This window comes from Desmodus rotundus, chromosome 3 (assembly GCF_022682495.2).
Source record: "Desmodus rotundus isolate HL8 chromosome 3, HLdesRot8A.1, whole genome shotgun sequence".
Taxonomy (NCBI): domain Eukaryota; kingdom Metazoa; phylum Chordata; class Mammalia; order Chiroptera; family Phyllostomidae; genus Desmodus; species Desmodus rotundus.
Window position 1 is genome coordinate 197,284,765 of NC_071389.1, and position 25,810 is coordinate 197,310,574.

The 25,810-nt window shown below is 56.5% G+C and overlaps 2 protein-coding genes across 7 annotated transcripts; one reads left to right on the forward strand and one right to left on the reverse strand.

The window, feature by feature from the left end:
* Positions 1-7,033: 7,033 nt before the first annotated feature.
* On the reverse strand, positions 7,034-17,310 carry CENPM (centromere protein M). 5 transcript variants are annotated; one of them, XM_024579523.3, is made up of 6 exons: positions 17,178-17,310; positions 16,527-16,606; positions 13,444-13,536; positions 12,292-12,371; positions 11,334-11,425; positions 7,034-7,685 (listed from the first exon to the last, which is right to left on the reverse strand). In XM_024579523.3, the coding sequence occupies exons 1-6, from the start codon at positions 17,232-17,234 to the stop codon at positions 7,545-7,547; spliced, it is 543 nt and encodes a 180-aa protein (XP_024435291.1). In that variant the 5' UTR covers positions 17,235-17,310; the 3' UTR covers positions 7,034-7,544. The 5 variants fall into 5 exon arrangements, with proteins under 5 accessions (XP_024435291.1, XP_045042928.2, XP_045042927.1 ...); XM_045186993.2 differs by having other exon boundaries at positions 12,314-12,371; positions 16,527-16,732; positions 17,178-17,308; XM_045186992.2 differs by having other exon boundaries at positions 16,527-16,732; positions 17,178-17,308.
* Positions 17,311-22,070: 4,760 nt separating this feature from the next.
* SMIM45 (small integral membrane protein 45) lies at positions 22,071-25,332 on the forward strand. Of its 2 annotated transcripts, none has more exons than XM_045187085.3 (2): positions 22,071-22,323; positions 24,226-25,332. In XM_045187085.3, exon 2 carries the CDS (start codon positions 24,240-24,242, stop codon positions 24,444-24,446), a length of 207 nt encoding a protein of 68 aa, XP_045043020.1. In that variant the 5' UTR covers positions 22,071-22,323; positions 24,226-24,239; the 3' UTR covers positions 24,447-25,332. The 2 variants fall into 2 exon arrangements, with proteins under 2 accessions (XP_045043020.1, XP_045043019.1); XM_045187084.3 differs by lacking the exon at positions 22,071-22,323 and adding an exon at positions 23,873-24,007.
* Positions 25,333-25,810: the final 478 nt, after the last annotated feature.

Genomic DNA, 25,810 nt, shown 5'->3' on the forward strand with positions numbered 1-25,810 from the left:
GGGGCCGGGACCAGGGCCAGGGGCCTGCTCTTGGGCACAGACCTCTGGGGGGGGCCTCCTCTGTCCTGCTCCCAGGGCCACCGGCTATCCCCCCACACCTGCCTCCTCCTCTGGGGAGCCCTCCTGCCCTTCCCAGGCAGAGCTGGTTCAGTTCATCAAACGCACCCCGACTGCCCACTTTGGATGTGTCCTGAGGGACTTCCACACTGCCACGCTGCCAGTGGCCATGGGCAGGCCGTGGTGGTTGGGAAGCCGGTGGCGATGGGGGAGCTGGGGCAGATGCTCACTGCGGCGGGTGCAAGAAAGCTTTGTGGAGATGAGGAGGCTTCTGCTGGATGGAGCGGGGTCTAGCTAGATGAAGCTTGATGGAGGAGCGGCCTGGCGTGAGCACAGGCCTCAAGGCCCAACTGCGAAGGCCAGAGGTCGGAGGGCCTGGCCTGGAGCCTTGACCCGGGTTTGAGGAGCTCAGCTGGTCCCGAAAGCACTGGGGGGCTGCGCGGGCCCTGAGCAGAGGTCCATAGGTTAGTGAGGAACCTCTGGCTGGATGGTTTGGCCCGGAGTGAGTGGGGGGTGGGGGCCAAGCGTGCAGATACAGCGCCTCCAGATCCTAAGCGGAAGGGAGACTCGGATCAACAGATGGACGAGCAGACCGAGACCCAGTGGGTGGCGCACCCACCCCACTCCCTTTTCCAGGGCTGTGTGTGTGTCCTGGGCTGCTCCCCTCTGTGTCTCGCTGAGGCCCCTCCAGTCCGTCTTGTCTCCCCAGGGGACACCTTGGGTTTCCCCACTTGTCCCTCACCCGTGTCTCACAGACTGAGTCTCAGACACACGCGCCAGCTCCCTCAGCCTGCCCCTTCCTGGGGGCAGGGGCTGGCAGAGATCCCAGGGGCCCAGACCAGCCCCGAAGCACTCTAGGGCTGGGGGAACAGAGGAAGAAGCAACTGTCCAGAGGACGGAGGGAGGGGTTGAGCTTGGGGACAGGAGTGGCTCTTTAACAGATGTAAGGAGCAGGAAACCTTCCAGGCAAGAAGGACAAAGACATGGCATGGAGGAAGGGGAAGCTTTCCCTAGGGACAGACATGGCTGCTGCCTCAGGGGACACTGAGTGGGGGAAGGAGGGAAGGAGCCTGAGGCTGCAGGCAGGCTGGCCCGGTCTCCAGCCACAGACATGCCGGCAGTGGGGAGAGTTGTGCTTCTTTAGAAGGGCCTGTCTCTGGCTGCCCTGGAGGTGGAGAGCTGACTGGTGAGCAGAGCAGGGAGGAGGCTGGCACCGTGGTCCGGGGCTGCTGTTTAGGAGACACGAGTGATGCTGTGGAGTAAGCGGAGCAAGGCTGGTCCCAGATGTCTGTCTCCAAGGACCCCAAGGACTCATGCAGAGCCCCGAGTCCGCCAGCCTTGAGAAGCCCTGGCCCACCGCCTCCCCAGCCCCTGCCCACGGGCCAGCAACTCCGTGGCAGGAAGGTGTGGGCGGTGGGGCAGCTGCAAAGGAGAAGTGGGTGGTGGGTGTGGGTGTGGGTGTGTGATGAGGGGGTGGAGGAGCCAGGAGCCGGGGAGCAGCCCCGGCAGGGAAGGCCCTTCTATGGGCAGAGGGGTAGGGGTGAGGGGAGAAGACGTCCCCATCCTCACTGGTGTTACTACCTGGCGCCCTCAGGATGACCGACCTCCCTCAAACCTTGCGCCAGACACTCCTGTGGGCAGAGCTGGTGGAGGCCTGTGGGAAGCCAGGAGTGGGGTCCCCAGCCTGGGAGAGGGTGGGCCAGGTCTGGGGTCATTTATATGAGTCGCCTCTGACTCCTCAGGCAGAGAGCAGAGAAGGTGACCTTCGGGGCCCCATGCTAGAGTGGGAGCTGTAGATGGGCGCCCTGCCTGTGGGCGCAGGCAGCCCTGAGGCCGAAGCGGGGATACTCATTGGACACAAATGCTTCCTTTTGCCTGCCCAGGGCAGGTGCCAAGGATGAAGCCGGCAACAGCAAAGGGCCCTTGGGGTCCACGTCGGTGGGGCGTGCGGGTGCCCGACCCTGGACAAACCATTTTGCTTGAGCCTCGAAGCTCTGCGTGGACGACGCAGCAGTTAGAGAGAGAAATTTCACCATCAGACCCATGTGCTAAATGTTAGGTTGCTCCTCAATATAGTCTTTGCTTTTTCCATAGCAATTAAGTTTATTAATTTCTTTATTCAAGTGATCCACATCGCTTTTTGATCGTGATATGTGGCCAAGAGGGGAGAGTTAAAGTTTCTAAAATCTTCTCACAAACTTTCCGCATTCCTTCAGCAGTGTTTACTGTAAATAAGTGGCCATCATCCCCTCAAAGTATTCCTGAGTAAAATAAGGGAATTTGTTGCTGCCAACCTGATTGAATCTCTTCATTTTCTCAAGTTTTCATTCACTGATGATTTTAAAAGGATGATTAATTTGGGGTCTGTCAGGGAGAAGGGAGTCTCCCTTGATTCCCGCCCCCAAAACACCCTCCCGGGGGGCCCGACAGCCTGCTGGTGATGAGCTCTGTGTTCTCAGAGGCCGTGAGAGCGAAGGGATGACCCAGCACATGCGAGGGGCCGGCCGGGGTCTGTGTTCAGCCAGTTGTGAAGCGTGGCCTGTGGCCTTCATGCCTTGGGGACAGGGCGGGGGAAGTGAGGAAATTCAGGGCCCGTGGGCCAAGCGGGTTTTATGTGGGGGCAGTCCCTCAGGGCAGGGAGGCCCAGCCCCCCAGGTCTGGACATGAAAGTGCTCTGAGACCCAGAAATGCACTCTCTACTTAGTTAAAAATTAGCTTTATATGTAATTCTGTGAGTAATACCTAAAGACATTCTCCTGAAAAAACCCTCAAACAATACAGACTCTCTGAGTAAGAACAGGCATTTCCCTGCTGTCCCTGGGGAGGGGGGCAGGGGCGGTGGGTGTGGCTTCTTTTCACTTGGGAGTCTTTCTTTCCAGTCTTGTGTCTTGCCTTTAAATTCTCCAGTGCGCACCTAGGGAAACATTGGCCCTGGCTGGTGTGGCTCAGTGGATTGAGTGCCAGCCTGCAAACTGGAAGGTCGTGGGTTCGATTCCCGGTCAGGGCACATGCCTGGGTTGTGGGCCAGGTCCCTGGTTGGGGCTGTTGTGAGAACCGATCGATGTATCTCTTGCACATTGATGTCTTTCCCTCCCACTCTCTCTAAAAAAAATAAATAAATGCAGAAGGGGGCTGTGGGAGCCTCCCCCATCCCTGTCAGCCTGGTAGGTGCTTCCCATTTGCTCTCTCCATCTCAGTTTGCCCACATCCCCAGCCTTCTCAAATAGTTAGTTCTGACAAACTGGAGGCTGCTAAGAAGTCCCCCTCCCTGGGGACTGCGGGAAGGGTGTGATGTTAGTCCTCAGGACACTGGAAGAGGGCTAGGAGAGCCAGCGAGCCCCCATCCTGCCCCTCTCCCCTCAAGCCCTTCCCTGAAGCGGTCACAAAACCCACACCCAGGTTCCCACAGGCCTGAGCAGCCCCCACTGTGGGTGCCAACACACACACACAGGCTTGCATGTGCACACACACTCCGGTACTCTGAAGGGCACTCGCGTGGGGGAATGTGGGCCCTCCATGCTTCTATGTCAGGTTGGAAAGGAGTTCCCCGTCCCTCCGCACCCCATCCCTTATTCTCCCTGCCAGGGGGAGTGGAGGGGCCACCTCTTGGAGGCCAGGCCTGAAGGTGGGAAGATGGAAGGAGGTTGGGAGGCTGGAGAGGGGGAAGGGAGAGGAGAAGGGACCCTCCCCAGGGGCCACGTCTTCCTGAGGCCTCCTTCTGGGGAGACAGCAGAGAACCACGGAGACAAAGCCTACGTGGTGAAACCATTTAGGAGGTGAGAGGTGCTGGGGAGAAAAATCCAGGAGGGAAGGCTTCCAGCGAGTCAGAGAAGGCCTGGTGAGGCCTTGGAACAGAAGGAGGGAGGTGCGAGGGATCCCCGAGGCCATCTGGGGCGCAGCGCCCAAGGCCCAGGGAGCCACACAGCAACCAGGAGAGTGGCAGAGCACAGGGCCAACTCTCCCCCTGCCTGGCCCTGCGCCCCCCTCGCCTCAACCCTGAGGGGGAGGTGGCGCCAGATCCTCCTTTACAAAGAGGAAAGCAACCAAGCGCAGGAGGGTGAAGCTGGGCAGCCCCTCCGCCAGGGCTCTCCAGGCCCCTCTCACAGGACCCACCCCTGAGGGCCCTCTCCCTGTCAGCAGACGAGGGCTTAGGGCCGGGCGGCCGAGCATAGTACAGGGGGGTCCATTATCTGCCAAACCAGGCATCTACCAAATGATAGCCCCAGGGCTCCCCAAAAAGCCTTTGGCATTCCTCTGGATGTAAGAGGGTGGCCCCAAGGCAGGCTGCCCTCCTGCCCAGGTCAGGAACACTAGGGACTGCCCACCCACTGTCCCTTCCAGAGCTGGTCCTCAGTGGCCTCCAGACCATAGGGTCACACTCAGGTGGGACTCAGATTTGGGACCCTCCACCCCTCCTCCTGTCCCTCGGGTCTGCAAGTGTCGGGTGAAGTCCCTTCAGTGATTCTCTGCCTGCCCCCTGTGGCCCCAGGGGGTACTGAGGGAGGGCGGGGGTTCCTCCGTGTTGGAGTCCTGCCAGGCCAGCTGGCCCAGCACTAGCTGCGTGTGGGTCAGGGCACGCTGAGGCCGGGCTTTACCTGGGGAGCCCCCAGCTCACCTCGCCCACCACAGCCGTGGGCCTCTGAGTACGGACAGCAGACTTGGGACAGGTACAGGGGATGTCAGCGTCTTTGGTTTTCTGAGCCTCGCAAGAACCTCAAGAGGCTCTGGGGCTTGGGGACAGGAAGTGAGCTGCGCCAGGTGACGCTGCAGGTTGGCCACAGACACCAAGTCAGTGGGACTGAAAGGCCAGGTCCTTTCCCACCGCATCGCTTCCCCTCTGCAGCCTGGTTGCTCCGTCCCAGCCGCAGCCACGGCCCCCCACTACCCCCGCCTGTGCTCCCTGAGGGGTGGAGGCGACAGGTGCCACACTGCAGAGCCCCCTCGTCGATAGGGAGGCCCCGTTCTCTTGGTGGGGATGGGAAATACCCCCATTGGGGCCAGAATACTAGGGCAGGCCCAAGGGCTGCCCACAGCCAGGTGGCCTGAGGGGGCAAAGCACCTATGACCCTGAACAAGCCCTGCCCCCCAGAGTCTCCGATGCCTCATCCATGCAGCAGGGCCGAACGCCCCACTCTCTCCTCTGTGCTCAGAGGGCGTGGACCCAGCAGCTTCCAAGCCCAGTGGAGGGCGGCTCTCGCAGGAGCCTCAGGCCGCCCCAGACCTGTAGCCCATCAGTAAGTGCCTCCATGTAACCGCCTTGGGGCCATGGCCAGCTGAGAGGTCTTAACATTTGTTCCGAACTTTGTTTAAAACAACGGCTTCTCATCCTCGGTCTTCCACCAGCTGGGGAGAAAGGTGTTAGTTAGCCTGCCCCCATTCTACAGATGAGGAAACTGAGGCTCAAGGGGATAAGTGACCTAAGGTCATGAGTTCGGTGGGCAGCCCAGCACCGGCGCTCCTGTCTCCCTCCACAGTGTCAAGCGCCAGTGCTGGGCACCACTGTGCATGAAGACCGGTCTTCCACGACTTCCCTTGGTCACACTGGCCTCCGGACAGTGCAAAGCAGCTGCACTGCCTGGCCGGTGGGGGCCTCTCCGTTCCAGGGCCCCTGCCAAGCTTGCTGGAGCTGGCAGCAGGGACAGCCTCGTGTTCCCCCAGCACCTGGACGGCTTCCAGTCCTTGGCGGGAGAATGTGGTGCCACTTCTCTTGTTAAATGGCACCAGGTAGCAAAGAAAAAGTGGCACAGGGACTGGAGGGAGAAGTGTGCCCCATGCTGACTGAGGGGGGGTGATTAGGGGGTATGGGGAGGATCTCCTTTTGCCTCCAGCAAAAAGTGACATGCCGAGAAAGGACAGCGGCTGGGTCCACACTGCCTTCCCACTCCCCCACCGTGAGAGCCAGTCCCCTCCCCTGCTCACTGCCCTCTCCTTCATGAAGCAGCCCCTGCCCCCAGGCCCTGCGGGACAGGTCCCCAGCAGTCCTGTCCCGAGGGGCAGACCCCGGCGCGAGGCACCGGCTGCTTTCTCAGGCACAAGGCCTGTGCTCCGCCACTGTGTCCCCTGTTCGGAGCCTGCCCAGCAGATGCCCAAGCCTCTGTTCAACAATGAGCCGCCTAAGAAAACAACTGGAGGAAAAAGCTGAGGACTGTGGCCGGAGGCCAGCTCTGCTGCTCATTGGCTCCGACTGTGGACACACCTGATTACAAGTCTCGGTTTCATTAACTGTGAAATGGGGAAACATCAACCTCACAGGTCTGCTGGGAGGCGACAGGAGCGGCCGTGTGAGAGAAGCTCTGTGGAGTATGAAGCGCCCTGCCAAATGTCTGGTGGCATCTGGGGCCTCAACCGAAATCTACACAGCTGAGGCGCTCGGCAGGGCCCAAGAGGCTGCCCCGCAGGCGGGCAGGTGTCAGTGGACCTGAGCACTGGGGGCGGGGCGCCAGGCTGGGTTCCAGGAGGAGGCCACGGGAAAGAAGCCCTGACGTCTGTAACGAGTTGCAGCTGACCCACCTGCCAATGCAGATCAGGTGCCCTGGCGGTGCCGGCACTGCCCAAGGCATGAGGCCGGGCCCTCCCGACACCTGAGGGTGGAGGGCAGGCCCTGGCACTAGCAGGGTGAGCGTGAGGGGAGTGCAGGGTGACTGCTCCAAGGGAGCCAGAACCTGTTTCTCTTCCACCAGACCTCCCACTCACCCCCTAGGCTCCCATGGGTGCAGCAACCACAGAGGAGGGCAGCAGCCCGGGCCGGCTGGCAGGTTCCAACCCTGGCACTTCCCCAGGCTCCAACCAGACCCCAGGGAGAAGCACAAGTCACGCAGAGCCTCTGGCCGCCAACCTGGACACCAGCCCTCCAGCCAGCTTCTCTCGCTTAATTCTCGCAAACTGAGGAATTCAATGTGTGGTCCTGAGTTGGCACCAGTTCCTGAACTTAGCTCTGTGTGATTTCCAGTAAGTCACTGTTCACTGAGTGCTCGCCCGGCAGTAACACAGTTTATTAAGAAACATCGGCGTGAGCGAGGACAGGGAGCGAAGACGCCAGCTCGGGCCTTCCCTGTCGTCGTTCAGTGCAGTCCCCACGGTGCAAAAAGGGAGCACGAGCTCCAGTCCCACCCGGGGAAACTGAGGCTCTGAGAGGCAACAACCAGGTTCTCTAAGAACAGCAAGGCCCAGATGTGGAGACGGACTGGGCTCACAGATGCCAAGCTCCCCGGCCTGGGCCTGCTCTTAATGGCTCTGAGTTAGTTCATCTGCAGCACTGAAGCGGTGGATGGGACCAATTGCTTTTAAACTGTTTTTGGCCACAGACTCCGTGTTCACAGAAGTCCTGAGTGGAGATGAACCACATCTGATGGATAAAGCTGAGTGAGTGGGTGTGGGTGTGGGTGTGGGACGGGGGCTGGTCCCACTGCTGCGCCCCCCCACAGCACTCCCTGTTGGAGCACGGAGTCGGGGTCCCATGGGGAAGCAGCCCCGCTGACCCGGAGCTATCACAGGCCCTCCACAAAGGGGTTCTCAGAGCTGCTCATCAGGGACAGCAGGTTCAGGGCTGACACGCCGGGCACGTGGCCAGCACAGATCTGCAGCATGCGGACCAGGCGCTGGGCCACGGTGACTCGAAAGCCTTCCACCTGCGGGGGAGGAACAGAGAACAGGGTCAGAGCAGCCACACAGACCGCCCGAGGGGGCTGGGGCCCAAGACATGGGGACAGACCAGCGCACCATTGCCCATCACGGCCGCGCCCTTGGCCACAGCACACCTCTCCAGGCAGCTGCCAAGTCCTTCCAACACCCTCCAGGGACACCAGAGATGGTGAGCCCTGTTCCAGAGGAAACAAAGCTCAACAGCGGGGCCAGCGCGGTAGGCAAACTGCCTAGAGTTACACTCAGTGACCACAGAGGTGGGATCCCAACCATTGCTCAGGGGCAGAGCCCTTGAAGCCCCCTTATCTGGGTCTGAGAAAGACGCTCACAGGGATGGGGCAGAGGGGTGGACAGAGAGCGCCCTTCCCGGGATAGGGAGATGCCACCAGCAAAGAGCCCCTTTCTCGGGGCTTCCGTAGGCTGCAGGCCAACAAGGAGCCGTGGGGTGAGTTTCCCAGGACCAGGTGCTGGGCAAAGCAGAGAGGCAAATCAAATCCATAGACGCTGGTGGAAGAGCAGAGTGACGTCCAGATGGCTCCCCTAGCTGACAGGTGGCCTCCGAAGCATCTCCCCTTCCCCTGCTCCCTCTCTAACTGTCCACCCAGTGGCCCAAACTAGAGACTAAGGCATCCGCAAGTCCTCCTGCTCACGCTCCCCGTTTGTCACTTGTCATTTCCTTGGTCCTAAACCCAGAGGTAGAGTCTCGGTCCTCATAGCACCCACATCCCTCTCACGGAGACTCTGCTATAATCTGACACAGCCCCCTGCAGTGCTGCCCCCCCATTGTTTTTTCTCCCTTGCTCTCAGGACCCCACCCACAGTCACCTAGCTTCCCTTCCCACTGCATAGGCTGGCCCCTCCTCTTTGTCCAAAGTCTAAATGTGGGGGCCCCAGGGCCTGGCCTTTGCATTTCTTAGCCCTGCACCCACTCCCTAGGTGACCTCATCCAGCTCCATGTCTCTAAAACCATCTCAATCCCAGATGGCATCTCCAGACCCTTCCTCCGAATGCCAGACACACGTATCAGCAGACCCCTCAATTTCTGTGCAGACGCCTAAGAGAGGCCTTCACCTTAGCTTGTCCAGCGCGGAGTCCCCAGGGTCTCCATCTCAGCCAAAGGCCAAAGCTCCGGAGTCGTCCTCGGCTCTTCCTACACACACCTCACGCCCAGGCCATCAGCACAGGCCACTGGCACCACCCTGGGCCCTCTTCCCCGGATGCCACCAAGTCCAGGCCACTGCTAACTCTTCCAGAAACAGCCCCCGGGCTATCTCCATCCGCCCTTGTGTCCCCTCAGTCTGCTCTCCTCCTAATAGCTGCAGGGACCCATCTGAAACCCAAGTGTGGCCACATCTCTCCCACACTCTATGGCGGCTCCAGTTTTGATGAGAGTAAAAGTCCCGACCTTTCCTATGCCCCACAGGGCCCTGCCAACCTGGCCGCGCTGTCACTCTGGCTCACCTCCCACTGCTCTGCCCCTTGTTCACTCTGCCCCGTGGGACCTGAACACACCAGGCAAGTCCCAAACTCAGGGTCTTTGCACCTGCTGCTTCTCCTGCTGCAAGTGCTTTCCCAGCAGAAGCCTACATGGCCTGCCTTTGTCTTTGTTTACAGGCCGCTTTCCAGTGAATTCCCTCCCCATCACCCCACCTAAATCTTACCGCCTTACCAACACCTGCCACGTCACCTCCCACTCTCTTAACGCACGATGCACTCTCTGCCTGCTTCCTTCACTAGAACGGAACTGGCATTTTTTTTTTTTTACTGTTTTGTTCTGTGATGCGTCCCTAGTGCCTAGAAGAGTGCTTGGCACTCTGCAGACACGTAAGAAATATTGTTGAGTAAATCCTTTTACTCGGAAATACACCTGCAAGCTGCTGACCTCACTCGGGCTCCACAGCCAGCCTCCTGTCTCCGACCAGGCCTCCTCCAATCCGCACACCGCACTCCAGAGACGTGGCCCCCAAACCCAAGTCTGACCAATCCCCACCGCCTCCGTCACCCACAGGAAGGAAGGACTTAGACCCCCTGCCAGGCTTCAGAAGCTCTGCAAGTTCTCCGTTGGGTTAGTAATGACTCGGTGGAGCTCACCAGGCTCTGAGAGGGCAGAGCCAACGCCTGGCTCATCTGTGTTCTCAGGGACCAGCATGCAGCTCTGTCGGCAAAGCGAGAGAATAGTTTCTCTGGGTGAATCCCACACCTCAGAGTGGGTTTCCTCTTGTGTAAAACGGGGCAATAACTGTTGCCACGCAAAGGCCTCAAAATATGGTGCGGCCCAAACTTGATTACGTGGAGGAACACACCCTGAAAAGGACATCACGGGAGCGAGGAGTGACGACTGTCCAAACATTGTGTGCATCTTCTGAGGGATGCCACTGTACGGTCTCCAGTCTCCGCAGGCCTGCTGCTGGTTGGAGGTGGATGCAGTGGGGCAACAGACCTCTTTTCCAGTTCTCAGGCTCCAGGGTAACGCAGGACCTGGCGTGGCCTGCCACCCACTGGCCACACATGGAACTGCACCACTGCCACAAGGTTAGCTGGCACCCTTGTGCACCTGCCATTTTTCCTGGCAAGTCACAGATTCTGCTAATACTCCTGACATCTCTTGCCTGCGCTCACGATGCTAAATTTCACTTAGATGTTAATAAAATAAAAGGAGCAATTGTTGTCTGGCCCAAGTTCACAGATGCCCTGAATTCTCCTCTCAGATCAGAGGGGTCCACAGGCGCCAGAATAAGAACCCCTGATCCAAACGGCGGTGAGGGATGCACGCTGACTCAGTTCTCTCTGCGTCACACCACTTTGCCGTGGAGAAAGGGTGCAAGAAGCAGAACAGACCAGAAACACAAGTCTTCTAAGGGAACCTCAAAGCCAATAAACAGGCCCCAAAACCACCTGAAGAAGCCTGGTGCATGGGCAGGGCAGCCCAGGCCCTGGGGGCCTCAGCAGACTGCCCCAAAAGCCATCAGGATTTCTACTGCAGAAGGAGAGGCTGAAGAGAAAAAAAAAAGAAAGAAAGCAGAAATCTGCTTGGTTCCGCGCACAATTAGGGCTCACCTCGAGAGAAACACCACCGGAGTCAGGGCAGAGCCAACACCCAGGGCATCCCTCCAACATCTGCCCGCCCGCCCACCCACCGTCCCCGCTGCCAGTGGACGACGTCTGTAATCAGACGGGTGAGGGGGCGCTGGGCATTCCAACTGCCGGGGGCACGCGAGGATGCACCGGTTAACGAGACAGGAGACAGACAAGATGCCTGGCCCCACAGCACTCACCCCCTCGTAGGAGAGGGGGGCATTCACAGGCACCCACAGATAAACACCTGTGGCTCGGGTATGAGTGCAGAAAACACAACAAAAAGAAAGGCAACGTAACAAGTGATAGATAGCACCTGGCATGTAAGAGGCACTCAAGATGAATGGATGTCATCACTCCACTTCACATTTGTGTGCCCAAGGCTTAGGGAGGCCTACCCAAGTCACAGCCAGGGGGCAGACAAGCCAGGATTCAAACCAGGACCCCATGTCTGCCCATCAGAGCCCCTCCTTCGGCACTCGGGGCTCCTCCAAGGAGCAGTCCCGCAAGCCCACTGTGTGCGGACTGCCTTTTCCCCACGCCCGCGTGCCAGTCCTCACCTCCAGGTCACAGAAGAGCAGGGGGCTCCGGTAGGCTTGGGCCAGGCGTAGCACAGTGTTCCGGTGGACGCTGCAGTGACTGTCCCGCCCAGCTGCAAAGAAGCCGAGAGTGCTACGGCTGTAACCTCTACCTGCCTGGCTGCAATTAGGGTGCCCTGGGCAAGGCGGGTCCCCTCCGTCTCCGACCCCAGGTTCTGATTGGCGGTGGGGGGAGACTCTCTGTCCTACCTTCTCTTCAGGCTGCCAAGATCATCAAATTAGACAATAAAGCTGAAAGGGCTTTGAGCGCAAACACTAGGAAAATGTGGCCCTCTCATCTACAAGATGAGGATCGCAAGAGCCCCGTGGCTCAGGAGCACGACTACCTAGGTCCACCTCTCAGCTCTACGGCTTTTTCGCTATGGGGCCTTGGGCAAGTTACTTAACCAGTTTCCTCAGCTATACAAGAGACAGCCACATCTGCTCCAAAGGGCTGCTTGTCGTGAAGATTAGTGACACAGAATCAAGGCACCTGGAACAGTGTCTGGGGCGCCGTGGGCACTCAGTGAAGGTCAGCTATCGCTATTTCCGCTGCTAATGGTGCAAAGCGCAGAGGCAGCAGGGCTTGATCACAGAACTGCCAGCTGAACTGGGGAATGGGAGAGCAGTAGGAGGCGAGACTGGCAGGAAGGCGGCGGCCCAGCTGCAAACATGCTGTGCCTTTCCAGGAGTTTGGGTTTTACTCTAGAACTACCAGGCAACTCTAAGCTATGATCTCAGCAGAGTTAGCTCAGTGGAATGCCCTGCTCGGGTGTGCTTTCAGAAAGACCGACAACAGGTCAGATGGCAAAGCCCGTGTTCTTTCCTTCAGCCAGGCCGCCCGAGCGAGGAGTCTACCACAACGCCAACTGCCCTTGGTGGGGGGGCGTGGCACTGCCCTCGGTGCAGGTGCACAGTGGCGGGCAAGGGATGAACTTACCGCCCGTGGCGAGGAAGCTCACCTTCCCCAGGAAGAAGGCGGCGTCCACGTGGTGCAGGGACTCCTCCACATTCTGAAGGCTGTGGCGGCCAGGCCAGGGAGAGAGAACAAACCAGAAGACAAACCTTATAACAGCGAGCCCAGAAGCCCCTGCTCCTCATTCCACAGAGGCCAGAGAATGAGAGGAGGGTGACAGGAAACTGCCCCACAGCAGGACTTTGTCCTTTCATTGCCTGCTTTTAATTACGAGGACCCAAGCCGATGGAATAATGACAGAGTAGATGTGGGTGTAGGTGAAAAGCACACGTCTCCCTCTCCAGCACCACCCTTCAGTTCCGACTCCCCAGAGGGAGCTGCTGCCCACAGTTTAGGGTGCAATTCTTCTGGAATGTTTCACGTGCAAATACAGACAGTGATAGGTACAGGCATCTCACTGGGTGTAGTTAGGTGTGCCACATCTGTCTCATTCTTTGGAATAACCACAGCGCCACCCTGTTTTCCCAGTGACGTGCGTTCCTGTGATCTCCACGTCCTCCTCCGCACAGAGACGTTGCGCGAGCACCCGCTCACACACGTCCTTACACGTCCAAGCACATGTGTCTGCAGGGCAGTAGCTCGGCCGGGGCACAGCATGCGTCCTTTAGAAACATGTGCAGGTATTGCCGAGTTGCCTTCCAATCAGGTTACTGTATTTAAGCCCGGCACCTTGTTTAAACACTCTCATCTTTACCTGGCTGACTCCTTCCTTCTCACCTTTCAGGTGTCACCTCCACCAGAAAGTCTACCCTGACTAACTCCTGAGAGTCAGAGGTCGTTTGGGCTTCACCAGTGTTCGAAGTACAGCCTCTTGCCCCACAGGCCTAGGAGCACGTGGAGGACAGGGGTCTGTGTCATTCGTCACTGGCCTGCCGTCAGGGATGCAGGGCAGACCCCAGAGAGCCTCAGCTAAGTGAGAGATGGCACTGATAGGATTTATCAGTGTCTTCTAAACATCCTGCGCTGGCCACTGGCTCCCCCTGCTCCCCCTCCAGGTTAAGCCCAGGCAGCCTCTCCCGGCCTCCTCTCCTCCCCATCATAAGCAAGGTCACTGTCCAAGTACATTCCTCTGCCAGGTCCACCTGAGCCCCGACAGCCACAGCCGCTGGCTCTCACCTGTACTTGCTGTGAAGGTTGACCACGAACACAATCAGGTCAATTCGGGGGCGAGTCACATTGGAAGGCAGAGGGAGGGACTGTGCCAAGTGGCTGAAAAACATATTGGACATTCTTGTGACCACTCACACGCTGCCCTTCATAGAAGAGACCGTCAAAGGCACCTCACAGATGCACCTGACGCCCGCATGGGAGACCCCTCGGGGGAGCACAGGGCAGGGCAGAGCTGGTCCTACCCAGACTGCTTTCTTCCGGCCCCTCTGCCAGAAAGGAGCTGTTTAGTAGCTGCCTTGCGAGAGGGAGTTTTGGATAGAGGATGGCCCGAGGCTAGCAGGCCACACTGCTGCGAGGGGCACCAGGCTCAGAAGACAGGGTGTTGACCATGAAGTTCAGGGTTAAGGCTGACCTCCTTGGGAGTGTGACAGAAGGGGGCTCAAATTCCAGTTCCGCCAATTAGCAGCTGTGTGACCTCAGACACACCTCATCATTCTTGTCGGGACTTGGTCTCTGGTTGTCAAATACCCACCGGAAGGTTTTTCTTGAACCTTGTATTTCTGCCCATTTCTACATATTCCTCGTACCCATCTCCTACCACCCACCATCTTACCATGCAGGAAACACCAAAAAGTACAAACATGACAGTTAAATTGCTACTATTAATTAACTTAGAGCATTTTCCTCAACATTTCTTCATGTATGTAATGTGCTATACACATTCAGACACAAGAATAGATACAATCTAAAACAGGCCAGTAGCTCAGTGGGTTGAGCACGGGCCTGTGAACCAAAGGGTCATCGGTTCGATTCCCAGTCTAGGGCACATGCCTGGGTTGTGAGCCAGGTGCCCAGTAGGGGGCACGTGAGAGGCAACCACAGATTGATTTTTCTCTCCCTCTCTTTCTCCTTCCCTTCCCCTCTCTCTAAAAATAAATAAATAAAATCTTTAAAAAAAATTTTTAAAGGACAACAGTATTAATTTAATTTTATTTGCATTTAATGAAAGCAAAAAAAAGTAGAACTAAAAAAATAGATGAACTTGGATAAATTATTTTTTAGTCACAGCGACTGTTTCCTGAAAGGACCCAATTAAGAAAAAATTATGAAAAAATTAGCAAATTTGTTTCATTTTAAACCACATGTTTCAATTTTATCTGTATTGCATTGATTCTCTATTGTAAAAAATGAGAAAATTAACATTCTTATATCTTACCCTACCATTTGGACAATACATATTATTATTGCTATTATTATATATTAAAATTTTGCTCTAACTATAACCTCGGACATGGACTCACGAGGCTGCCACTCTGCAACACTGCTGGTCACTGTGGGAGGGGCAAAGGGCACTGAGGGGGTCTGTCAATTAAATAGTTCCCCAGAAAAGGGACAATCATTTTTCTGCTTAGAACTTATCGGCCAGACCTAGTCACTTGGCTCCACAAAACCACAAAAGGTCAAAGAGCACAATCCGGTTCCTGTCATGGGCTCCAAATGCGGAAGCTGGAAATATCTGTCAGCAGAATGAACTGACGACCATATGGGGGACCTGCCTTTCCTGCCTGAAAGTCTGAAGCATCATTTACCCTTGCAGTTCAATAACTTACCTTGACATAAAGTGTTCTATGTCCATTTTTCCTGGAATAAGATGTATATTCCCCTTCTAAGGGAAAAATTAAACTCTTCACTCATTTCAGGGAAGTTCTATTACATCTTTGAACATTTTTTGCTAACATTTTCTCAAATCTTTCCTCTTTGTAAATAATTAAGTGCTGAGTGACATCTATTCTGATTCTCGCTGTTTATATCCGTTAGATTGTGTATTGTATTATTTTTGGCCCTTTTTGGCCCTTAGCTCTGCAACCTCCCTTTTTCTGTCATTCTGATGTTTTATCATTTGGTCTTTGAATGTCTCTTAAAATTTCAGTTTCCTTCCCTGGCCGGTGTGGCTCGGCTCATTTGGTTGAGCGTCATCCAGCAAAGCCAGTCTGATTCCCAGTCAGGGCACATGCCTGGGTTTCGGGTTCAGTCCCTGGTCACGAGAAGCAACCGATGGATGTTTCTCTCCCTCCCTTACCCTCTGCCTAAAAATAAATGAAATCTTTTAAAAAATATTCATTTCTTATTAAATTTCTCAACAGCACACAACACTCAAGAAGGAGTTTTCTTCTTTTTCTAGAGTGGGCTCTTCATCAGATTTCTGCATGTCATGGGACTTGCCCTTTCTCAGCGAGGGTTTCCAGGACACTTCTTTCCACCTTGCTCGATGTAGGCAATTTCGTCCACATTTCCCATTCACCCTGACGCTAACTGAATGAATTATTTTTAGAAAATCCTTTCCCATTTCTAAGTTATGGGTTTGAGACAGCTGGTTGTGTTTGACGTTCTGTGGCCCAAGAGCCTGGCAAGACTCTTGCACGAAAGGGTTTATGGGCAATCTTTCACCGCATTTGTGCAGGCGCCGTAACAGGATTTACTCTACCTAGTAAGGCGCATTTCCAGTTCCCACGGAGGAAATGCCCTTTAGATTTGGATCATCCTCCTTCAACACAGGCCCTGGAAGTTTATCCTTCTATCACGGCAGAAGTCACCCACACACATACAGCAGCTGACCCCCCCAGAAGTTGTTTCTACTTCCCATCAGGTTAGAAGGAAAACAAAATATACTTCCTTAGTCACTTTTTCTCCAAATTTGGGGGACACATCTATGCTGAGCTAGGCACTGCTCAAGGCACCGGGGATTCACCAGGGAACAAAAGCCAAAGGCCCTGCCCTCAAGGGGCTGACCTTGGGGTCCGTGGTTGTGGTGGGCTGGATACAAGTAAACGAACAGGTGAACAAGGAAATTCCTTGTGGTGACAAGTCTTAGAGGAAGAGAACAAGTATGTGGCAGAGGGTGATGGAGGATACTTTAGATGGGGTGCTACCAGACGCCCGCAGGATCAGCGAGGGCAGACCACGCGTTAAGAATTGTTAAGGAGTTGGCCAACCTGATCCACCTTCGCCCGCCTCGGGAGGCTCCTCCGCTCTCCCTCGCGCCCAGGCCACAGCCGAGCGATCGGACAACCCCAGCCTCAACTACTTACACCTTCAGGTCGGAGGCGCAGTCCTCCTTGAGCATCGAATCGGCCAGCCGCTGCAGAAGAGCATCCTCCGTGCCTACCAGCTGCCCAGAGAGATAAGGCTGCCGATTGATACCTGGGCACAGCAGTCCCTCTGGAGGGCATGGGGATCTGAGCACGGACCGAAGGCAGCCGCGATTCCCAGGATTCTGGCTCCCGCGCGCAGGGAGCTATTTCCAGAAGGAGGACTGTGCTAGCCTCGGGTGCAGGGCCTGAGGTTTGCACCGCTCGGGTCTTGCTGGCACAGTACTCACTACCTTTTGGACCCCTCCCTCTGACTGCCGGACCATGCAGGGTGCCCTCGGCGACCCGGGAAAACTAAGTCCCCGCCCCGCGCGGATCTCAGCCACTTAGCTACCTACCCAGCGCGCGGTCTCCCCAAGCCAGAAACCAATCACAAGCCGGAAAAGAGCCCGCCGCGCACCTATTGGTGAGGGGGCGTCCCTCAGCTTCAGCGGAGGCTACTCCAATTGGTTCAGAATGTGGCTATCCCGCCCACCACACCCCTGCCAGAACCGCGCCCGGCCAGCACTTCGGAGAGCTCAGAGAACCGCGTAGCTAAAGCGCAGCCAAGGAGGAAAAGTGGGCGGGGGAAGCGGGGCTGCCGGCGCCTACCAATATGGTGGCCGCGTTCAGGCCAGGCAGCTGGTCCTGTGGCCGCAACACCGCCATCCCAGTCGCAGGGCAAATCGTTATTCGGGCGGCGCGCGCCTGGCTTTCAAACGGCTCGGCAGCCGGGCCCGAGCGCTCCCTGAGGGGCACGTGACTCTCCCTGGGCGGGGTTTCGCAGAGCGGGGCGGAGTCCTCTTAAAGGAAACGCTACCTCCTTTTCTCAGGGGGTGTTCCCGCGCTGGCCTCGGGCTCCGAAGGTGCTGCCCATGGGACAGGCCTTCTATTTCACGCCTCGGAGAAAGAAGGTATTGAGTGATTCATTCGTTCATTTCTGCTCGTTCATGCTCATTCACCCTACTCTTGATTCCTTCCAAACCTGCCCCTTCCCCGTCTTCCCTATCTCAGTTGACTCTAACCTTGCAGCTGTTCAGAACAAAACCTTGGGGTCATTTTTGGCTCTTCTTAACTCACAACCAGCCCTTAAGCAAGCCTATGGTTCTAATCTTAACATGCATCCAGAAGCTGACCACTTCCCACTGCCTCCCCTACTACCTCCACTGCCGCCAGGACAAGCCACCGTCATCTCCCACGGGGACTACTGTAACGGCCTTCTCATTGACTCCCGGTGTGCACCCTGGTCCCCAGGGCTACAGGCTATTCTCCACACAGCAACCAGAGCCATCCTTTTAACACAGCAATCCGAAGAAGCCACATCTCTAATCAAAACCCACCAGCAGCCCTGGCTGGTGTGGCTCAGTGGATTGAGTGCAGGCCCGCGAACCAAAGGGTCGCCGGTTCAATTCCCAGTTAGGGCTGTGGGCCAGGTCCCCAGTTGAGGGTGTGCGAGGAGCAACCACCCATTGATGTTTCTTTCCCTCTCTTTCTTCTCCTCTCTCTACAAATAAATAAAATCTTTACAAAAAACCAAACCACCAGCAGTTCCCATCTCAAAGTACATCGCAGGTGCTTCACTTGGCTGTTGAGGCTCGGCGTGTTCTGGCCCGACGGCAGTCTCCCTGACCTCATCTTCTGCCTCATCTTCTGCTCCTCTCTCTTCTACATCCATCCCTTCTAGCCACATGGACCGTTCGGCTGTCCCTCAAATATTCAACGTATCCCCCCCACCTCAGGACATTTGCCCCTATGGTTGCCTCTGGCTGAAAAGCTCTACTGCCAAGTAGTCACATGGCTTGTTTCCTCACTTATTCCTGTTTCTGCTCCAATGTCGCCCTCTCAGAGCGGCCTTTCGTAATGACCTATCTGAAATAGCAAGCCCCCCGTTCTCCTTATCTCCCTTTTTCTGTTCTAGTTTCTCAATAGCTCTAATCTGTACTTAAAACATCATCAAGAACCGTGCAGCCTCTGAGATTTTACCGTACTTCCAAACCAATAAACTGCGTATTGCCATTTTGTAATAATCTGTTACTATCTCATGGATGCTGGCAAAAGCCATGAAGCTCCTTAGTAAGAGACAAAGGACTTTATTACTTACAGTAAAACCAAGAGCCAGGGCTTCACGTTTGTTTGCGCTAGTTCCCCGTGTCCTGTTCTTTGTCCCTGGGGAGCTATTACATCACTCCTCAGGGTTGCTGGCTGCCATCACAGCCCTGAGAAATGGCCTTGGTAAGGAGCTCTCAGGGTCTAGCTTTCTTAGGATACTCAGGCATGCTCAGGGCCCATGACAGATGGCTTCTTCCAACAGTTATAAAATTACTTGTTCCTTATCTTTCCAGCTGGAGTGCAAGATACATGAGGGCAAGAGACTGTGCCAGTTTTTATGCCCAGCACCTTAAAAAGTGTTTGGCACATGGTAGTTGCTCGATAAATAGTTGTTGAATGAATGGATTGATTTCTATTCATTCATTATATTCATGCGCCCACTCATTCTCAGCAGTGATTGATTTAATCATTATTTTGAAGGGTGGACCCAGTGCCCCATGCTGAGAGCATGGATAAATCAGACATTATTGATCAGCTCGGTGCGTTGGGGAAGTCAGACCGAGATGGCTCAGCGTGCTCATTGCTGTGACCTCTGGGAGAGCGGAGGTGGGTTCCCTGTTTAACCTAAATCCGTCTCGCTGCAGAAGAAACTAATATCTTGCTTAGAAAGAGCTGGAAGTAAATGGCTTCATGGAACCCCTGCCCCAGCACAGATGAGGCTTTGGTTCCCCCGTGGCAAGGTGGTGATGAGCACCCTGAAAATAAAGTAAGGCAGGCGAGGGGATAAATAAATAGAGGTGAGTAGGAAGAAGCTACTTCAGGTCAGGGGAGGCCTCTGGAAGAAGGTGATGTTTGAGCCGATGCCTGAATTTAGTGAGAGGAGCCAGTTTAACTGCACTGGGGCAGAAGCTTCAGGCAGAAGGAGCAGCCAGTGCTGAGACCCCTGGGGGAGCATTCCTGACTCTTCAGAGGAACCTGAAGGATGCACATGGTTGAAGCAGATGGAGAGAAGAGAGAGTGGGAGGAGATGAGGCCACAGAGGTGACTGAGGCCCTTGGAGAGTCATGGAAAAACGTCAGACCCTGGTCATCCCTTTCTGGGAGGGACTGAGCCAACCATTCACCCAGCATGTGCTTAGTGCCTGCCGTGGGCCAGATCTGGTGCTGGGCGAGTGACCCTAGCACCAGACGTGTCATCCCTGCTTCAGGGAGTTGTCTGTGGTGGATGGGCATATGACAACAACCAAATGCGGCACAGTGGGTGACAGCCACCTGGAGCAGCAGGAGCCCAGACGAAGATGCATGAAAGATCCCTTGCAAGCTCGTGCAACACTGCGCTGGGGAGGTGATTGCTGGCTTAGGTGTCAGGTGATTGGGTGCTTGTCACTCGGACAAATGCCATAGCAAACAGCCGTGTGTGGGGTCCAGACCGTGAGGAAAGGTGGAGATTGGCGGGAAGGCCAGACCCAGGCCTGGAGGTTTCGTGACAAGAACACCGTGAGCTGGCAGGGCCTTCTGTGGAGCCCCGGGGAGATGTCTCTGGGGCACTGTGAGGGGCAGGGGGAAGCTGCAAGGCTGGGGTCCAGAAACCCCATCCCACTGTTTAACAAAGCAGCTCTGGCCACTGAGCTTCCCAAAAGCTTTTATGTGAATAAAGAATCATGAGGCTAAAACAATATGTAAAGGCCACTGATCACACTTTTTTACAGATTTATTAGAGTGTAGTTGACTTATAATAAGCTACACATATTTAAAGCATACAATTTGATAAGCTACAACATATGTGTACACCTAGAAAGCCACCACCCCAATCAGGAGAATGAACAAACCCATTCCCCGCGCCCCCCTCCACCCCAGAGTTTCCCTGTGCCCTTTTGTCGTCCCTCCCCACCCATCATCTCCTCTCTGCCCTCCCACTCTAAACTGGGGAAAAGCACTTTGGCAGCTCCGCTCGCAATGGCCCAGCGCTGGAAACAACCCGAAGGTCCTTCAGTGGTGGAGGGACAAACAGGCCGTGGTGCACCCCCAGCGTCAGGGAATAGCGAAAGCAGTGTGCTGAGCAACCAGCCAGACACGAAAAGAGTGCACGCTCTGTGATTCCATTGATACAAATACAGGCAGAAATCAGAGCAGCGAGTGCCTCTGGGAAGCGGGTATTGACTGGCACAGACAGGAGGAAACTGTCTGGGGTGACAGAAATATCCTAGACGTCATTCTGGGCCGTGGTCACACAGGTGTATGCACAGGTAAAAAGGCAAGCCTTACGGTGTGTATTCCCCCGTATGCACCGCACGTCTCACAGGAGAGCCCTCAGTGAGGTCTGACTCCCTCTCCTTGCCCTGCATGGAGAGGACCCAGCACCCTTGCAGGGGCCCAGAGCTGGCAGGGTGTCTATGGGTGGGGGGCCCAGGGTGCTGAAGTCATCTCACTCACAGCCTTTCCCACCTGCCTGCCCTCGGGTTTTTGGGAATGAACCCCTTGGGGACACCCTCTTCTCTGCCCCATGGACCTCTGGGGCTGCTCTCTCCTGAAACAAAGTCACTGAGGTTTAAGGAATACTCACCCGGCACCAGCTTTGCAGACGCTTTGTCTGTAACACAGGAAGGAGGACCCAGGCTTGGGAGGCAGGCCTCACCCCCACTCCCTCCCTAGCTTTGTCCCCTTGAATTTGAGTGACCTAGAAGGAGAAAGTAGGCAGCTTTATCTCTCTGAGCTGTAGCCACCTGATCCCACAATGGGCTCATGATACCAACCAAGTTGGAGGACAAATGTGGGGGACCGTGCCTGGCATATGGGGGTGCTCAGGGCTCGGGACCCATAACTCTCTTAGGCTACATCCCGGCCAGGGGGGCGGTGGGGCTGGTGAGGAGGAACTGGGAGGGGCAGCCACTGCACAGGAGCCAGGCCAGGGCTCAGACCCTGGCATTGTCACTTCCTTGCTGTGTGACGAATAAATGAGCTAACGTAAATAAAGCACTGAAAATGGCCTGGCCCGCGACAAAAGCAACATGGGACCCATGTGTCCAGACTCTTGGTCTCCATCTTTGTTCTCCTCTCTGTAGCATATGACCCTCGTTGGCTCTACTGGTAACTACTTGTGTCCCCACCCATTTGCCAGGGACCCCAATCTCCCTGTTCTCAACTGGCAAGCCTCCAAACCCTCCCATGTATCCCAGTCGGGGTCCCCTCCTCTCCAGGCCCTCCAGCTATGGGGCTGAACGACCTGCTGGGTGGATGGCTCCCACTCCTCCCCAGATTCCCCCCAAACCCACCCTGTCTGTCATCACTGTACCATGTACACAGTGCCAGGGATCCAGAAGAAAGGGATGGTTGCCATGGCAACGGAGGATAAAGCCCTTGTTCTGCCAGGCTGCTGATTGGCTGAGATAGGTCCCACCTCCTGCCATCCTGAGGGTGGGGGGCAGGGGGAAGGGTAGGCTGGGAGAGGTACCAGGGTGCCGAACCAGTCCAGGATTGTTCCTTTCTGGCCCAGCCAGAAGCTCTGGGCCTGAGAAACTCTGTCTCCCGTGGGGGACATTGGCCTCACTCTTTCTCTGCCTCCAGCACCCAGGACGGCCGCAGATGGCAGTGTCTCTGGGGATAGCAGCTGTGACTAAGTCCACAGGCCAATGCTGAACCGCTGAGCTGCTCAGGCTGGGGTGGTGAGCTCAGTGCAGAGCCCCGGACCAGGCCTCTCTGCAGGGCGTGAGGTGGGTCTGCGGGCATGCGGTGGGTGGGGGACCGAGTGATGCCGGTGGCTTGGAAGTCAGGGAGAGAGGGGACTCTGCAACCCACACACTGTCCTGGATGGGACCTTGGCTGGAATGGGACTGGAAAATTCCTTACAGATCACCTGATAACCCCCCACCCCAACCCTGTCACTGTGCATGGTGAACCCTGAGGTCCAGAGAGGGTGAGGAGTGGCCCAAGGTCACAAAGAAGGCCAGTGAGTGTTTTGCTTCAACTAGGCCAGTCCACCAAGAAACCAGGCAAAGGGCTAGGGGTCTTCAGTCTGCCCCTGAATGCCTGGGATTTTGTGCACAGGGCTGGAGCCGTTGCGGGGCCCTGAACTCTGCTTCACAGAGCCACATGCTGCAGCTGAAATGACTTCTGCTCCGCCCGAGCACCCCGTTCTCATATTTAAGCTGAAAGGGGACTGGAGTCCTGGCTGGGGCCAGGGGAGGGGGCACAAATCACCTTAGCTTTTGTCAGGTGGGTTTGGAGCAGCCTTTCTGCTTAGGGACCCCCTTCCCTATGTCCCCCCCACCCCAGGCAGCACCAGGCAATTCTGAACTCTATCCTTGGTGCCCCAAAAGGCAGGTGGAGGGGAGGGCGCTGTGCCAGCTTGACTGCACGCCTTTAAAGCAGTCTTCAACATACTCCTCCAGGAATGGGGCGCCTTGAGGCATCTGTGCTTCAGAACAGCGAGTGGGGACCCTGGGGTGCAGGGACAGGGCTCCAGATGGGTGCAGGACTGGCAAGCAGCATCTGCCCCTCCCCTGGGTCACAGCCTACCTCGCAGGCCCACCTGGAAGTAGAGGCACGAGAGGAAGTGGAGTTTGGAGACAGAGGTCCCAGAAGCTGGGGGTCATTCCTTCTGGCCCCTTCCTCCCACCGCCCAGAAGCCAAGGGGCTTCTGCTCATGTGTCTTCCCCACGTACCAGGAGGACTCAAACCTCAGCACATCACCGGGGCTTGGGCCAGCTCCCAGGTGGATAACACAGGCCAAGTGAGTGAACCCAAGTGGGCCTCAGTTTCTGTCCCAGCCATCCTCACCCCATAGGCCTGTTGTCTCCCTTCCTGGCAGGCAAAGGGGGCTCCTCACCCCAAACCCTTAAGAAGTTGTCCTACTCTGATCCCCAATTTATAGAAAAGGAAAGTGAGTCTCAGAAAATAAAAACAAACTGCTCTATACAGCACTTCTGTTGTGCCAGGCACTGGTTCTCAGCATTTCACATCGATTAATTCACTTAACAGTCACAACAGCCTGGCGACCTTTGGCACTATTTTTGTTCCCATTTTACAGAAGTGGAAACTGAGGCCCTGGTGGCTGTGTCCATACTCCTATAATTTTGCCATCGGGTGTGGGCCTGAGTTCGGGAGCCTTTGTGGCCGCTGTTGATTTCAACCAGGTCCCCTGGGGATGGGTGTTTGGTTGCCACGCTTTCACCAGCCACACCTGGCCAGGATGTATGGGTGGCTGGGGACCCACCCATCTGTGAGGGGACTGGCAGCGGCAGCCTCTGTAACTACACTGCGCAGATGGTGCAGCTCAGAGGAGGCATCGCCCAAGCTGTCCTTTACCGAGTGCTCTGAGGTTTCTGTCACTTCAGTGATCCCCAGGAGACTCTGTTAGTGTCCCCTTCCACAGGGGAGGAGCCGAGGCCCAGAGAGGTGAGGCACCTTGCCTGAGGCTATGTGCTGGAGAGGGGCTGAGCCGCCTGTGATGGGGGCAGCTCCATGCCTGTTCAGGGAATCCACTCTTGCTCAGGCTTCCCATCTAGAAAGTGATGCTCGGACCCCCCTGGCTCTGGGAACCTCTGTGGACCTCCTGGGCTGGAGGGCAGGACATGAGTCACCTCTGCCGGCCCTCACCAACTCTGTCTCAGCAGCTGAGGCCACCACGATGCCGCACTTCCTGGACTGGTTCGTGCCTGTCTACCTGGTCATCTCCATCCTCATCCTCGTGGGCTTCGGTGCCTGCATCTACTACTTCGAGCCCGGCCTGCAGGAGGCACACAAGTGGCGTATGCAGCGCCCCATGGTGGACCGTGACCTCCGCAAGACACTGATGGTCCGTGACAACCTGGCCTTCGGAGGCCCAGAGGTCTGAGCTAAAGGCTCTGGGCTGGGGGTTGGGCACCGGGCACCCTCCCCAGCCCCACCCAGCTTAGACACCCTGGGGCAAAAGGAGGACGACCTCTGGGCCTCCAGGCCATCCCCCCCCCCCCCCAGCAGACGCCCCTGGGTGCTTGGGGCAGGCCCTGGCTGTGGAAAAATGGGGCACCTGGGGGCTTTGAGGTGTTGCTGCCACTGGCCCAGGGCTGGCTCCCCACATCAGACTAGCTCACCCTCCTTCCCTGGCTCTTGGGACATCCCCCTCTGGCCCCCAGTGCCTTTGTGCTGCCTAGCACTCCTGTCCCTTCCTCCACCTGGAGTCCTGAGCCTCCAGGTCTCCCATTTCCCCACTGAGTCCCCCACTCCACCCAACGGCACCAACCCCACAGCTTCCGGTGGCCGGTTTCCAAGCTGACCCAAGGAAAGGGCCCCATCTGGAGGGGAGTCAGCTTGGTCCAGGCCAGCCCACACCCCTCTGGGCTCACACTTGGCATTAGTGTGTGTGGAGGGCTGTGAGAGGGGCAAGACCATGGGGAAGGAGGGGTGTGTGTGTGTGTGCACGCGTGTGTGCAAGACAGTCTGGGGAAAGTGGGCAGACACGTGGAAGGGAGGAAATGTGTGTGTGAGAGGGGAAGTGGGGCCCCAGGCAGGAGGTGTGGGGATGGGGTGAGCTCCGTGGACAGTCTGGGGGTCGCCAGCAGCAGCTCCTGCCCCCTCCCTCTGCCCTTTCTCCTGAGCCAGGTCCCCCAGCCCCCCAACCCCTCTCACCCTTAACCCTCCCCCTGTGTGGAGCACTGTTGCCTCGCTGTGAACACAGATCGGCAACCTGCCTCACTCTCCCTCTGGGGCTTCCTTCTTAACTTATTGCAATAAAAAGACGTCATGAGCATCTCTGTGGGACTGTCGCCTTTCCTGAAGGTAGGCGCCTGTCTGTCATCTCGCTGGGCCCGTGCAGAAGGCACGACGGATGGGAATACTGAAGCTCAGGGAGGGCAGAGCAGAGCTTCTCGGCAACAGCTCCTCAGGCGTTCTGGCCCAGATCATGCTCTGTGTGGGGGGCTGTGCTGTGTTGTAGGATGTTGGGCACCCTGGGGTCTCTACCCAGTAGCACTTGCCCCCGCCCCGTCGGGACAACCAAAACGGCTAACAGGGATCCCTGGGGTAGGGAGCTAGTTAGAATATAAGTTCAGGCACAGAGATGCAAAACATCAGGGCCTTAAACCAAAGAGTGTTCTGTCTTTCTCATGGTACACTCCATGGGGAGCTTGTCCACTAGAGCTGGTCTAGTGGCCGGTTCCACGCAATTGTCAGGGATCCAAGTTGCTCTCCTCTGGCAGCTTCTGTGCCTGGGATGTTGGT